The 15,614-nt window shown below is 40.5% G+C and overlaps 1 protein-coding gene across 11 annotated transcripts in view; it reads left to right on the forward strand.

The window, feature by feature from the left end:
* The window catches only part of LOC100919527 (UDP-glucuronosyltransferase 1-6), a 69,508-nt gene extending 63,012 nt beyond the window's left edge, over nt 1–6,496 (forward strand). For 6 of the 11 annotated variants that reach the window (XM_031968278.1, XM_031968286.1, XM_031968283.1 and 3 more), the window contains 3 exons: nt 265–352; nt 2,404–2,623; nt 4,898–6,496. In XM_031968278.1, coding sequence (XP_031824138.1) covers nt 265–352; nt 2,404–2,623; nt 4,898–5,195 — 606 coding nt within the window. In that variant the 3' untranslated portion in view covers nt 5,196–6,496. The remainder of the gene's footprint in view (nt 1–264; nt 353–2,403; nt 2,624–4,897) is intronic. The other 5 variants (XM_031968281.1, XM_031968280.1, XM_031968279.1 and 2 more) reach the window with 1 other exon arrangement.
* The last annotated feature ends 9,118 nt before the right edge of the window (nt 6,497–15,614 follow it).

The following is a 15,614-nucleotide window of genomic DNA, read 5'->3' on the forward strand; positions in this document are numbered from 1 at the left end:
TTTGACCTGGGCTACCAAAGCAATAAGGAGCAGCTATATCCTCAGACTCTTTCAGAAATTAGCCAGTGAACCCAGGGATCTGATTTCTTGCTTCGAGAGCATGAGTAGGAGATAGGCCTTAAACCAAGGTTGTATTTTATTTTTGATAGACTGGATAACGTCTCTCTTCATTCATCTCAAAGCCTTAGCAGCCACTTCTTCTGCTACTATGCTGAAACTGTGTCATGGGCTTTTCTTGAATTCTTTCCTTTTTCCTCTCCCAAGGTATTGTGGCGGTACACTGGAAAACCACCATCCAATCTGGCCAAGAACACCAAGCTCGTGAAATGGCTTCCGCAGAATGATCTGCTTGGTATGTGCTCACATGTGTGGTGGGGGAGCAGGGGCGAAGCATAAAAGTTAAGGAGGTTAAAGTGGTTTCAGCAGATCATGTCCAAATGATCATCTGTAGACAGAACCAGGGACAACTCTACTGGCTTTTCATTGATAAGGTACATGCAGAATCACAGACTCCTCAGAGATGGATCCCCAAGGCCAGCTAATACAACCAGTATCTCTGTAGAAATCCCTTTGATGATATCCCTGATAAGAGACCATTTCTTCTTTGACATAAGACCCCCCCCAGTGAAAATGTCCCCATAAGATCCATTTCATTTAGTTTTTCATGATTTCAAGGATGAATTGCATGGTTCTGGACCAACCAATGGGCAAATTCCTCTTTCACAGCCATCGTTCACATACATGTACAGCTCTCATACACTCCTTGGGGTATTCTCTTCTCCATTTCCATAATTATTCTTGACATAATATGGACTCCAAGCCATTTAGCATCAAGGTCATCTTCCTCTGGATACTCTCCAGCTTATCATGGTCATTCTCTAATGTAGGACTCTGGACAGAGCTCTGTATTCCATGTGAGGTCTAATAAGGACAAAGTTCAATAATGCACTAGGAATTTGCACCAGCTTTTGATTAACTCACTTGGAGCTTGTAATCTATAGAAATTCACAGGCCAAAAAAAAAAGATATGAGGTCAGTGGTCTAGTCTAGTTGGACTAGATGGATTAATTCTTAAGATTCGATGACTCTTTCAACTCTAGAACTCTAAGAGCACTGAAAGGATCACAAATTAGATGATGTTCATAGGCTGTGTGTGGGATCAGAGAGGGTATCCAGCAGGTGGGTTTGATTGCTTCTTCCTGGGTTCATAGATATGAGTCAGAAAGAGGACCACAGTTGAGAATCAATAAGCATGATAATCGCTCAAGGTCAATTTTCCTGAAAACCTGGGGACGATTTGCCCAAATTAGTAATAAAGAGAAATATTGCTGTTGTAACATCAAAAGGACTCAGTCCAATATTGATTAGCCCAGCTGACACATAGGTGTATTACCTTTACAAAATGGCCTTTAAGTAAATTAGTTGCAGCAAAAAGGTGCTATGGAGTGGTGGAGAGGGTCTAAAAGTCATTAATCATCAAAGTAGGATTCTGGAATAGTACAGAGAACTCCCAGAAAGCTAGAAATTTCAGTAACTAGGATGTTCCTCTCCTCTTCAGATTAATCAAGGGTGCATTTAAACTTGAAATCATGAGAAAACACAAAGACATGACACGATTACTGGGACATTGTGAACTTTAAATAAGATTGAGTCCCTAAAAACTAACACCATGCTTCAGAGATTAGATCATAGAAAACAGAAACCAGAGTTGGCTATGGAACCAATGTTTTTCATAATGACATACAGCTTAAAGATATATAAGCAACATGACTTCTCTCATTAAATGGCTCTGTTGAATTATCAGCAACCCCTTCTCCTTATTTTCAACCACCACTAACCCATTTGTTGTGCTGGTCACGACAGAAAGGTACATTTTAAAGCTCAGAAACATCTTTACCACCGTATAAGGGGTGGTCATTATCTGGAAGAGTTGTAGACTTGGGCAACTGGATGGTGGATAGAGTGCCAATCCTGCAGTAAAGAAGATCTGGGTTCAAATGTGATTTGAGTAGGTGTGTGACCCTGTACAAGTCATTTAACCTTGTTTTCCTCAGTTTCCACATCTGTAAAATGAGCTGGAGAAGGAAATATTCTAGCATTCTAGTACCTTTTCCAAGAAAACCCAAAATGGGTCCACAAAGAGGCAGATTGAGCAACAATTAACAAAGGCTGTCATAGAACAGATAAATGGATGAATAACAGAACTTGTGTAACAATATCATAGGGGCCAAGCCTAGTAGTATTCTCTAGTGCTTGGCTAATGAAGTATTTTTTAAAGAAGAATACTCTGATCTCCCACAATAGACGATAGTAGCATTGGCCATTTATAGTGCCTTCAAATTGTGAAGTATTCTCTTTCCTGAAAAGCCATTGAGAAATTGTTTCTCTCTTTTCCTTGCTAAGGTCACCCGAAGACCCGGGCATTCATCACTCATGCCGGCTCCCATGGGATCTACGAAGGACTCTGTAACGGCGTCCCGATGGTGTTGATGCCGTTGTTTGGAGATCAGATGGATAATGCTAAACGCATGGAGTCAAGAGGGGCAGGGGTGACCCTGAATGTCCTCGAAATGACATCTGCCGATCTCAGCAAGGCACTGAAGACCGTTATCAATGACAAAAGGTAAGAAAGCATTTCAAGATGGCGTGGCCATTTGCTGCTGACACTTTTAATGCTGCCGTGCCCTTTCTTAAAGCAAACTTAATTTATGCACCTCTAGAGTCCTAATCAGATAAATTGGAAAGCAATCATTCATTTCGATTGTATTTTAAATTAATAACCTATGTGGTTTTTTATATATTGTCGCTATCCCATAACTCCTCTCTAATCCCCAAAAGAAGCTTCCCTCAAAACAAAGAAGTATTCAAAACAAACCTCTCTGAGCAGGGATGCCCTCTATGACTTCCTAGCAAGTGGTTCTAGTTGGCGAGTAGCAAGATCAAATACTTGATGACCTCCTAGGAATTCCACTGCCCTTGGGATGGCTGTAAACTGGCACCTGGAAATCTGCTGCAATATGTCTCCTTCCCCTGCTCCTACTTCCACCCTCAGGGACCAGGCAAGACAAGGATAGTCTCCCTTCCATGTTACAAACCCTCAGGCCTTGAAGGCAGCTGTCCCATCTCCCCTAAGTCTTAAATTCTCTAGGCTTAAATGATGCTCGGTTCCATCAGCCAACTCATATTCTAGTGTTCCGTATTTTGTTGGTGTCTTTCATGGACCTAAGTAACCAGCCTGGGCCTGGGAGATTCCTGATCCACTGTGTCCAGGGGATCTCATTATAGACACTCTGCTTCTAGTAAGGCAGTCCTGTTCAGCTTTGTTTTGTTTTATTTTATTTCACTGCCATGTCACACCCTTAGGTGATGGACAGCAAGAAATCCATAAGCTTTGAGGGCCCTTAGCACACAAACCACAGTCTAGTCACCAATCAGTCCTGTCTCTTCTCTGAACTTTCATTTGCCAAACACAATTTTAAAAGCCCTTTTTTGTTGTTCTTTGAGTTAACCCACAACTTCCTTTTATTGTAGCCTCTAGGGTGCTGCCATGATTCACCCCATGCTTTATCACCTTTTTTTTTAAGTTTCCTTCCACCACCACGCCTCTGTCTCTTCTTCTATCAATCCCCCAACACCTTTTACCATGTTTTACCACCTCAGTTTGTAGACTTTCTCACAGAGTTGATTTCTTGATATATACTCAAAAAGTTGTTGAACTATATTGAATTGGGTGTACAATATTCTTTCATCCTCCTTTATCTACTTTTCTCCATGTGAACAAGTTACATCCTTCTACTGTTATATTCCAGTTAAAAGTCACATCTCATTAATTAATAGAACTGCACATTTCTATGTAGGCTTCCCCACCATTACTTTCTTCTTATTCAAAACCTTCTAAATTGGTATCTGACTCTGTGGATAGATGTAGTCAGCTTTCTTCCGCCCTCACTGTTTTTTGTTTAACGTCCCCTTGAGCAAATTCACAAATTTTTAGCCAGTTGCTTTTGGCTTTCATTAGACATGTTCCATCCCAGGTCAAGTCTATCATTCCTAGATTTTAGTCTGCTGTTTAGAAATTCAATTCCTGTTCTGTGATGTTGTCTTTTAAGTGGCTTACCTGGTTGTGTTTGATAAGCAGTCACAAAGTTTCTGCCAAGCCCTACTGGATAAATCCATTAATCATATCATATTATATCATAATATGATCACAATCAAAATCACATCATAAATGATAAATCAACTGTTTCCAGCTGTTCTTTGTGTTAGAAGATCTGGAGTAACCAGCTTGATTCACTGAGTGAAAAAATAACAATCTGAAATCACAAGGCCTGAGTTTGAATCCTGCCTCTTGTTCTTATTGTATGAGGGACCATGGGCTGGTCACTTCAACTGTCTGATCCTCAATTTTCTCTTTTGTCATAATTCCCAAAGATTCCTCCAACTATCTAATAGCTCTTTCTTTAGATTTTGTCTGTCTGCAGCTAATCCTTTGCCGTCTTGGTGTCTTTTGTCCATCTGTCAATTTATCTCAGAAGTTATCTCTGATTTTAGTTTTCCTTTTGGAAATGGGTCATCCCTAGGAGGATGTGAATCCACCATTCCTGGAGGTCTTCAAGTGGAGATTGAATGATTATTTCTTGAAACTATTTTGATGTGATTTATGCTTTGGGAAGATTAATTAGTTGATCTCTGCAGTCCTTCTAGCTCTGTAATTCCATGGTTCCATAATTCCTTGGTTTTTGGTGTCTATGATTAGGAAGTGAAGAAATCAAAACCATCAAGGAAAGAAAGTCTTGTCTTCTGGGTAGCTTGGTTACCTCCAGAGTAACTCCAAGATGTGATAGTTCTCCATCACTGAAGGCTTTGTATATTAATCTACCTTTTTAACATTTTTTAGCTACAAGGAAAACATCATGCGTCTCTCGGCTCTTCACAAAGATCGGCCAATCAGTCCCCTCGACCTTGCTGTATTCTGGGTGGAGTTCGTGATGAGAAACAAAGGGGCCCCCCACTTACGTCCTGCTGCCCATGACCTCAACTGGTTCCAATACCACTCCTTGGACGTCATCGCTTTCCTCCTGGCTATTGTGTTGACTGTTGTATTCATTGCTGTGAAAAGCTACATGTTTTGTTGCCAGAAATGCTTTGGCAAAAAAGGAAAAGCTAAGAAAGCCCCCAAATCTAAGTCTCATTGAGCCACAGATTGAAAATTAGGTGAAATTTTAGTTCTCTGGATGGATTCTAAAAATGTAGCCATATGAATTTCATGAATTACACAAGTACACAGATGTACATATGCATTCTCATGTATATGAGTCAGTTTCAAATCAATTTTTGATAAAAAAAAATATCTCAATCTTATTTTGTTGCTTCTTGAAATAGGACCCGTAGAGCTTTAGAGTCTGAAGACAAATGTTTAGTCCAACTACTTTATATTACAGCTGAGGAAACAGAAGTGGGAGGAGGAGAAACTTGGGCTAAAGATGAGTCTTAGATGAGGCTTCTGATAGTTTCCTTCTCACATAGAGGAGTGATTAGTTGCACTTTGCTTGACCTCAAAGGATAGAATCAAAAATAAAGGGATCTGGAGGAATTACATTTTAGGTCAGGGTCAGTAAAATCTTCCTAATGATTGGAACTATCCAACAGCAAGGGACTGCCTCAGGAAGAAGCAAGTTTCCCCCCCCCCCCATTCACTGAGGCTTTCCAAGTCAGCCCTGAATGAGCAGTGCCTGGAGCATTGTATAGGAACACCCTGAGATCTTAATTCATATACAAGATTCGGTGACCCCTGAGGTCTTTTCCAACTCTCAGATTCTATGATTCTAAGACCTTCTCCAGAATCACATGGCTAGTTTGCCCTGAGCTGGAGCAGAAGCCAGGTCTTTCTCCCTCTCAAAACAGGATGATTAGGAAAGTTAGGGCATAAATGCAGAACTCATTCTCTTCCATTCTTCAGGATTCTAGCTTCTAGGGTTTTGCTTAATAAAACTGGAGAAGTCAATTATCCACTTGGAGTCATCATTTTTTAACTGGAAAATTCATACTGCATCCCTTCCAGGTGTCTTTCTAATGACTTATGAGTGCTAATCATTTATTGTAATGTTAATGCGTCCCTGCCATTTCCTCTGTATTTCAGTTTCCATTTCTTTGCAAAACACCTGGATGCTGTTGGGTTTGGGCTCTTTCTCTAAGAATCATGGGCTCAAGATTCATGCCATCCCTTTGGACACAGGAAAGTGGGCACAAAATCCTCATCATGTTGGGAATTAATTATACCATGCCCCTTGAAGGAAATGGGTTGTTTTTGCCTTGCAAGACCAAGATATATCAGGGCAAAAAAATGCCATGTGGCACTCCACTTTCCAACTATTTAGCAAATATAGCTATATTTATCAAAAATGTATATAATATATATAGCAAAGTTCCAAGTTATCATATTGCTCAAAGCAAGACTAAATATATGAATAAATTCCTACTAATTAATTTTCTTGGAGTCGTTTGTTTATGAATTGATTTTGCTGTTGTGTACATCGTTTGAACTTCTTTTGATAATCATATAGTCACTGATTGATTCAACAAACATTCATGGAATAACATCAGTCCTGATGGAGTTTTCAGCTTAATAGGCTGAAGCATACGCTGATATGCAGATTCTTGTGTGCATCTGCAACCTCAATGATGTGGATCCTCCTCCCTCTTGCCAAATTCTTCCTGGTTCTTGTTAAAATCCCCCAGTCAATATTTAACAAGATTACAGCAGAAGCCTTCTTCCTAATCTCTCAGCACAATGTAGGTGCAAGTGGAGTTGTTCATTTAGCTCCACAGGCTTTGCTGTGAGACTGCCCAGCCCCTTTTCCAATTACACATCCATATCCAGTTACCTATCCCTTTAATGCTGTTTAAAATGTTTAGTTTTTCAATGGAAATAGAAGCTGTAGGCTGGAAACTACCTAAATAGACCTATTACGAGTCTCAGAACCCCCTTATTATCCAGCTGAGAAAAGTGAGAGTCTAGAAGGAGGGAGCTGAAGGGCCTCCGCTGCTATGGGCTGGAGGGAGGTTTCAATCCTTGCTCTGACTCCAGGATTAAATCGAGCCCAACTGGGGCATCTCCATCACCGTGCTTCTCACCATGGCAGTCTCAATTCTTTGGTGTCCCCAGTGTTCCATGGCTTACAGCTAAACAATATCACTAGAGGAATCTTGATATTTAAAAGACATGTCATTTAGAATATAAAGCTGGGTAAAAGGTACCCCAGGAGCTCAGAGAAAGGAGAGAGGAATTCCCACGGCAGGAAAAGGGGTTCACAGATGGCTCCACAGACTGAATGGCATTGGAGCTGGAACTCTTAAGGGCAAATGGGGCTTCGATGGAGTTGGGAGGAAGGGAGGACATTCTAGGGAGAATAACCATCTTGACCAAAGCCAGAGAGATGGGAGAGGAAAGGGGTCTACTTGGGGGAAAGCAAATGTGTGTTTGGGCTGGGGAGTTTTTAATTCTTTCCATAGAAAATGAAGAATTAGCAGAGGTTTTAAAGCAGGAGTGTGATGTGATAAGATAACAGCAATGTTAAGGCTGAATTCAAAGTGGGAAAGACTAGAGCCATAAAAATCATTTAGCATATAATTCAAGGGAAAGTGAATGAGGGTTAAATCCAGTTTCAGTGGGAAAATATGGAAGGTCCAGATAAAAGAGATCAGATGATACAGAAGTGACAATAGAAAGCACCATCTGTGCTCCCTGACAAAGACTTCATGGTACCAAGCTAGAAATTCCTATGATAAGACATCCAAGACGCAGGCGTGTGCGTGACCCATTTCCGGAGGCCCTTTCGGCACAAACAGCCCCGAGCCTCAGATTCCTGCACTCTGTGACGGGGTCTGGACTCCACCAATATCAAGGGGAGATGGTCACGTGAGGACGCAGGCTCCCCGCATCAGGCCTGATTCTCCCTCTGTTTGCTAGACATATTCAACTAGGGAGAGATGTGTTAATGAAGGAAGTGTCAACTCAACCCCAATATTAATATTTAATTGGTCAAGCTCTAAAATATGCCCTTTTCCTTCTTTAGAAAGACTCACTTCTTTTCAGAAGAAAAATCAAAGCTATCTGTAGTCATATGAAAAAAATGCTCTAAGTCACTATTACTGAGAAAAGTGCAAATTAAAACAACTCTGAGGTACCACCTCATACATATCAGATTGGAAATGTGACAGAAAAGGAAAATGATTGGGGAGGATATGAGAAAATCCTGTTGGTAGAATTGTGAACTGATCCAACCATTCTGGAGAGCAATTTGGAACTATGCCAAAAGGGCTATAAAACCATTTATAGCTTGACCTAGCAATACTACTCCTCTTCCTCCTCCTCCTCCTCCTATTCCTACTCCTACTCCTACTCCTACTATATCTGTATCCTAAAGAGATCATGAAAAAGGGAAAAAAACCTATATGTGCAAAAATATTTCAGCAGCTATTTTTGTAGTGACAAAAAAATTGGAAATCAAGGGGCCCATCAGTTGGAGCATAGCTGAATAAGTTGTGTTATATGATTGTGATAGAGTACAAGTGTGCTATGAGAAATGAGTGAGATGATTTCAGAAAAACTTGGGAAGATTTGTATGAACTGATGCAGAGTGAAGTAAGCAGAATCAGGAGAATATTGTATACCTTATCAGCAACATTATAGGACAATCAATTATGATAGACAGCTCTTCTCAGTAGTACAATGTTCCAAGACAATTCCAAAAGACTCATGATGAAAAATGCTACCCACTTCCTGAGAAAGAACTGATGGAGTCTGATTGCAGATCAAAGAATACTGTTTTCACTTTATTTGTTCATGGTTTTTTTTTTCCTTTTGGACTGTTTCTTCTTTCACTACATAGTTAATATGAAAATACATTTTACATGATTGTACATATATAGCCGATATCAAATTACTTACTACTTTAGTGGGAGGAAGAAAAGAGAGAGATAAATTCAGAATTAAAAAAAAAACTTAAATCAATGTTGAAAATTGTCTTTACATGTAATTGGAAAAAATAAAATATTATTTTTTAAAAAGGCTCACTTTTGAGGATCTAAGTTTTTCTATTCTATTTGTCTATTCTATTTGCTATATAGACGATTGTGAAGGCCAAGTTAGCACCCTGGATGCCTTAGAATCAGCCAGAGTCAGGATAAGCAAAAGTCCTTGGTCTTTATTCTTGGTTTTTAGGGGTAGAAGTGAAAGGGATGGATGCAGGATCTATACGACCTTCCTTCTCCTGGTCTATTGCCAAAGTGACTCTGGCATGTCTTACTCCACTTCCTAATCCCTCCTACAATTCTCTGTATACACCAATTATCGAGCCAGCACAGGATAGTGGGAAGGGCCATTTTCCAAGCATAAATTAATAGAGTATTATCCAATGGGTAATTTGCCTTAAGTGCTCTATTGTCTGAATCCAGTGCACCTACTCAAAGTTTCAGCCCTTTACAGACTATAAATGCTATTTTTATAAATTTTGCCAGACAGGGACTTAAGCAATGCAGTGAATAGAGCACTGATGCTGCGATTAGAAAGATCTTGTTCAAATTATGCTCATATACTTCCTGAGGTGACCCTTGATAAGGCTCCTGACCTCTCTCAGTCTCAGTTTTTCCGTATGTAAAATGAAGATTATAGTAGCACTTATCTCACAGAGCTATTTTGAAAACCAAATAAGGTCATTGTAAAGTGTTTAGCATAGTGAGCTACAAATGTTCAAACAATTCCTGTATTAAATAAAGTATTTGTAAAAATAGAAAAAGAAGATATCTTAACAAATTCCCTTAATTATATAAATGTTATTTTGATACTAGAGCTGGGAGAATCAAAACAGAGAAAGAAAATCAGCATAAACCAATATGCCTAATAATCACTGAAGCAAAATTTTTAAGTCAAATATTAACAAAGAGGCTAATAACAGAGATTCTATGTTATGATCAAGATTGATTCACACCAGAAATTCAGAATTCCTTCAATATTTGGAAAACTATTAATATATTGGACCATGTTAGTAAAGCAAAAAAAAAAATTTGATTTTATGAATAAATATAAAGAAAGTTTTGAATAAAATACAATATTTATTTCTGAAAAAAAGATTTAAAAACCACGAGAAAAATGTAATGAAAAGGGCTTTTCTTAATATAGTAAGTAAAATCCATCTAAAACTAAGAGTTAGTATTACAAATAATGAGGAGGGAACCAAAGGACTTTCTGGTAAGAAAGGAAGAAAACTAGGATATTCATTCTTACCATGACTATTGATAATGAGAGCTATAATAGAATATTATGTAGAATAGAATAGAATAAAATAGAAATATATATATATAAATATATAATAAATATTGTAGATTTAAATACAAATATAAAGCTTGTAATGAAACCAAAAAAAGAAATTGAGAGAATTGATTCTTATTTTTTCTTTTTAAAAATTTATTAGTTTTCAATATTTACTTTTATAAGATTTTTTCTTTTATTTCTTCATTGCCTATAGAATAGACAATCCTTCAATTTCTTTTTCTTCTTTTATTGCTAAAGTTAACATTTCTGGTACTTTTTGAATAATAATGATGAAATGGGCATTCTTATTTCACCTTTGATCTTACTGAGAAGGCTTCTAGTTTATCCTCCATACATATAATGTTTGCTGATGGTTTTAAATAGACAATCCTTATCATTTTGAGGAAAACTCCATTTATTCCTATGCGCTCTAGTGTTTTTAATAGGAATGGGTGCTGTGTTTGTCAAAGGTTTTTTCTGCATCTATTGAGATAATCCTATGATTTCTGTTGGTTCTGTTATTCACGTGGTCTATTATGCTGATGATAGTTTTCCTAGTATTGAACCAGTTCTGCATTTCTGGTATAAATCCCACTTGCTCATATTCTCTATTTTATTCCTGTAAGCATTTAGAGATAGAAAATTTCCTAAAAACTGCTTTGATTGTATCCCATAAGTTTTGGTATGCTGTCTCATTATCATTGTTTTCTTAGATAAAATTATTGATTTTTTCTATGATTTGTGGTTTGATCTAGTCATTAGTTTTTAATCGATCTTCCCATGACCCTTTATTACATGTAATTTTGATTGCATCTTGACCTGAAATGGATGTGTTTAATATGTCTGCCTTTGTTCATTTGATTGTGAAGTTTTTTTATGCTTTAATACATAGTCAGTTTTTGTGTAGGTGCCTTGTATTGCTGAAGAAAAAATATGCCTTTGCATATTCCTTTCTATCTCCACTCAATTTTCTCCCACTGTCTATGTTATCCAATATTTCTAAAAGTCTGTTCACCTCCTTAACTTCTTTCTTATTTATTTTGTGACTAGATTGATATGATTCTGAGAGGGTGAAGTTGTGGTCTCCCACTACTATAGTTTTGCTGTCTATGTCTTTCTATAACTCGCTTAACTTCTCTAAGCGTTTGGACGCTATACCAATTGGTGCACGTGTTTAGCATTGATGTTATTTCATTATCTGTGGTACCTTTTAGCAAGACGTAGTTTCCTTCTTTCTGTCTTTTAGATATTCTTATCTTTAGATTCATTTTTGCTCTTGCGTTATCTGAGATCAGGATTGCTACCCTTGCTTTTTTTCCTTCAGCTGAAATATAAGGTATTCTGCTCTAGCCTTTTATTCTGCATGTATCTCTCTGTTTCACGTGTATTTCTTGTAAACAACAAATTGTAGGATTATGGTTTTTTATCTGCTTCTGTGTAATGGGAGAGTCCATCCCATCCCCATTCACAGTTATGCTTACAAGCTGTGTATTTCCCTCCATCCTATTTTCTCTCCTGTTCATACTTTTTTTCTCTCTTTTCACTCTCTCCTCAACAGTGTTTTGCTTCTGACCAACACCTCTCTCAATCTGCCCTCCCTTTTTATCACCCCTTCTCCCCTTTTCTTTTCCTTTCTCCTCCTACTTCCCTACAGCGTAAGATAAATTTCTATACCCCAAGTGAGTGTGCAGGTTATTCCCTCTTTGAACCAAATCTGATGAGATTAAGCTTCAAAATAATGCTATTGGATTTGACCTTTTGGAAAATCATTTTGACATTAAATAATCACAAACCCTCCATGTGTGAGAGACCCTTGAGTTTGTTGTGGCTGAGTGTTACTATCAGGACCACATTTGGGGGAGGAGAGTAGTTTAGAAGCTGCACTGGCTCTGTTCTTTGTTCCCTAGTGCACGTCACGCATTCTAAGAGACCTACGCGCATCATGGAGAATGGGGATAAAAGGTCTACACCATCTAGTCCATTTCAACAGTTATAAGCACCTACTATGTACCAGGCACTGTGCAGGGCCCTGGAAATGCAGTATCAACTTCACGTCACCTTTCATTGCATCCTGAGTTTTGCAGTGACCTCCCTTCTTTCATCACCCAAAAAAGTACCAGCATTTATTACATATGGAATGCTTTTGTTTAATTTGTTTTAAAATGTAACGTTTCTCATTAAATTTTTAATCAAATTAAAAAGGAGTTATCTGCTCCCCTCTGCCCTCCTGGTCCCTTGAGAAAAAAGGAAAAAGAAAGGTACTATGACAAATGGGCTTCATCATATGCATAATTTCCACTCTGGCCATTTTCCACAAATGAATCTTTCTTCTGACACAAGGACTCTCCCCCTTCTCTGCTAGAAGGTGAAGAGTGGGCTTCATTGGGAGTCCTCTGCGACCACTGCTGGTAAGCCCAAGGATCAGCATCCCTAAATGTTTCCAGGGCATTTGTCTTCACTGTATTGTGATTTCCTTCTAAAATGGTCTTCTGGTTCTGCTCATTTCCCTCTGCCTCAGTTCATATCTGTGTCCCTGTTTCTCTGAAATCTTAGTTGGCTGGGATATGTGACCTGGGCTGGGATCCAGGGTCTTCCAGACACTCGCTTTGTGGCCTTGCACAAGTGGCTTCCTCTTTTTCTGGGCCACAGTTTTATCATCTATAAAATGGGGAGATTGAAGTAGATGCCCTTGCAGGCCTCCAGGTCATACCCTTGTAGTTAAAGACATTCCCTACCATGAAGAATTTGCCAATGTGGGGCAAAGACATCAGAGAGACCTTTCCCAGTTACTGGCTGGGACACCCGGGGAAGCACTTCCTCTTTCTGAGCCTCGTTCTGAAATATGGGAATAACACTGTCCAGAGGACCTATCCCACAGGTCATTGTGAAGGTCAGAAGAGGTCACGTATGCATAAAGTCCTTCACAACCCTGAAAAGAGCTTCAGAGATGTAAGTCATCGTCTCCATCCTCAGCACCGCCATGTCGTCATCCTCACCATTCTTCTATCCCGACTCCCAGGGCCAGAATATACCTGCAGAGTGAGCTAGCCATGAGGAACCACTCGAGGAACTTCATGCAGAGAATGTTATTCAGGCTTTAAAGAGTAATTAATGCCTGAGTAACCCAGAGAGTTCTCAGAAAATAATTAAACTTCTTTCACGGTCCCTGTAAGGACATCAGTGACTGGCACGCCGGCCAAGAGAGGCTCAAACAAAGGAAGAGGATTCTGGACCATTGCATCATTCTCCATGAGTGCAGACTGGAATATTGTAAATAAAATCACCACCAAAAGACGGTGACAACGTGCCCAAGAGAGCGACTTTCACAGCTCTCCCGACTTTCACCCTATCTCATCTCCATCAAGGAGAGCACGCAGGGGGCAGAAGGAGCTCTTCTCTGCACTGGCAGAGATGGTCCTGAGCTGAGTTGTTTTTTCCTTTTATTTTTTTTATTAAAGCTTTTTATTTACAAAGCATATGTTTGGGTAATTTTTCAGCACTAACCTTTGCAAAACCTTCTGTTCCAACTTTCCCACTCCTTTCTCTACCCCCTGCCCTAGCTGGCAAATAGTCCAATCAATACATGTTAAATCCAATCTATGTATACATATTTATACAGTTATCTTGCTGCACAAGAAAAATCGGATCTATGAGGAAAAAAAACTGAGAAAACAAAATGCAAGCAGACAACAACAGAAAGAGTGAGAATGTGTGTCGCAGCCCACCCTCAGTTCCCAGAGTCCTCTCTCTTGTCTGCATTCGTTTTGTTGGTACAAAAGCTTTTCAACTTAATATAATCAAAGCTATCTGTTTGGGGTTCAGGAACGAGTTCCAGATCTTCCTCAGCCACAGATTCCTTCCTTCTCCAGAGATCTGAGAGATAAACCATCCTTTGGTCTTCTAACTTGCTCATCATCTCACTCTTTCTGTCTAAATCATGGAGCCATCTCATGGGGGCTAGGTGTGGGTCGGTGCCCAGTTTCTGCCATACAAGTTTCCAGTTTTCCCGGCAATTTTTCTTAGATAGTGAGTTCACGTCCCAAAAGCCGGGCTGACCTAAGTTTCTTGGGCCAGTCCCCGTCCTGATGTGGAGTTGAGAATATGCAGCCACAGTCAGGCCGGGATCACCCAAGGCTTGGTCAGTGTCCCACACCAGGGGCTAGGAGGGTCCGTCACGGTGCATAAGGCAAGGCACTGCCCACGCCTTCTCCTGCATAAGCACTGCCGGGCTTTCTGGGCACCCCCATCTCTCCCCTCTGCGCCTCTGTCCTCCATGCCAGGTCTGCCCTCCCTCCCTTAATTCCACTTTGTAAAATCCTGAAATTACTCCAGGCTCCGGCCAGGTGCCCATCCCTACCCCTCCTACAGAACAAAAGAAATCAAAGACCAGCCCTCTGAGGCTGGAAACAAGAGCTGTACTTGCCCTTGCGCCACACCCCCCCCCCCCCCCCCCCCCCCCCCCCCCCCCCCCCCCCCCCCCCCCCCCCGAGCAGTTTGTTGAATGAATGAATGAAGGGACCCTTTCCCAAGCCATCACACTTGACAAGCCTTTCCCTACTTCTGAGGGGGACTGATTGACACTCGCTGCCTCCTCTCCCCCTCCTCTCACACCTTTTCCAACCCCCTGCACTCTGGCTTTGGCTCTGCCTGCCCTTCCCAAAGTGCTCTTTCCATGTCTTTCCCTTGGCCTCCATCCTTCCAGCTGCCTGAAGCATCCCATGCCGTGCCCCCTTTGTGGTGCTCCCCCTCTGTGGTGCTCCCCCTCCCTGCTTAAAGACACTGCCCCTCCCTGACTCTGCCTACCTGTCTTGGCAGAAGTGGGAGGCCATGAGGTGGGTGCGTCCCACATCCTTTCACCTGTTTGCCTTGATGTCTGGATGAATTAGGCTGGGTTTTTCCTCGTTTCATTTTCTTTAACATTTTGTGACATAGGATGACTCCCTGGGAGGGAAGGGGCAAGAACGCCGGGGAGGAAATTATGGCAATTTTAAAAAGACATCAATAAAAACCCTTTAAAATTGGAAAAAAAAAAAAAAGGCCATTCCAGAGTCTGTTATGGATGGCCCAAATAGGCACCAAGAGCTGCTGGAGCCCATGAAGAGAGACCCTCAGCGACCCGGGAGGCCTGAAGGTTACCGTAATGTCCGTGAGGGACTAAAAGGGGGCAGCTCCCGTCTCCCTGAGGTACGCAGGGAGGGAGGAGGGAGAGCATTCTGCACTTCACCGCTCAATTAATCAGACATCTCCGACTTAGAGATGATTCACACGTACAGTACACGAGTCCATCAGCGAGGGCCTGGAC

The sequence above is a fragment of the Sarcophilus harrisii genome, chromosome 4 (assembly GCF_902635505.1).
Source record: "Sarcophilus harrisii chromosome 4, mSarHar1.11, whole genome shotgun sequence".
Lineage (NCBI taxonomy): Eukaryota > Metazoa > Chordata > Mammalia > Dasyuromorphia > Dasyuridae > Sarcophilus > Sarcophilus harrisii.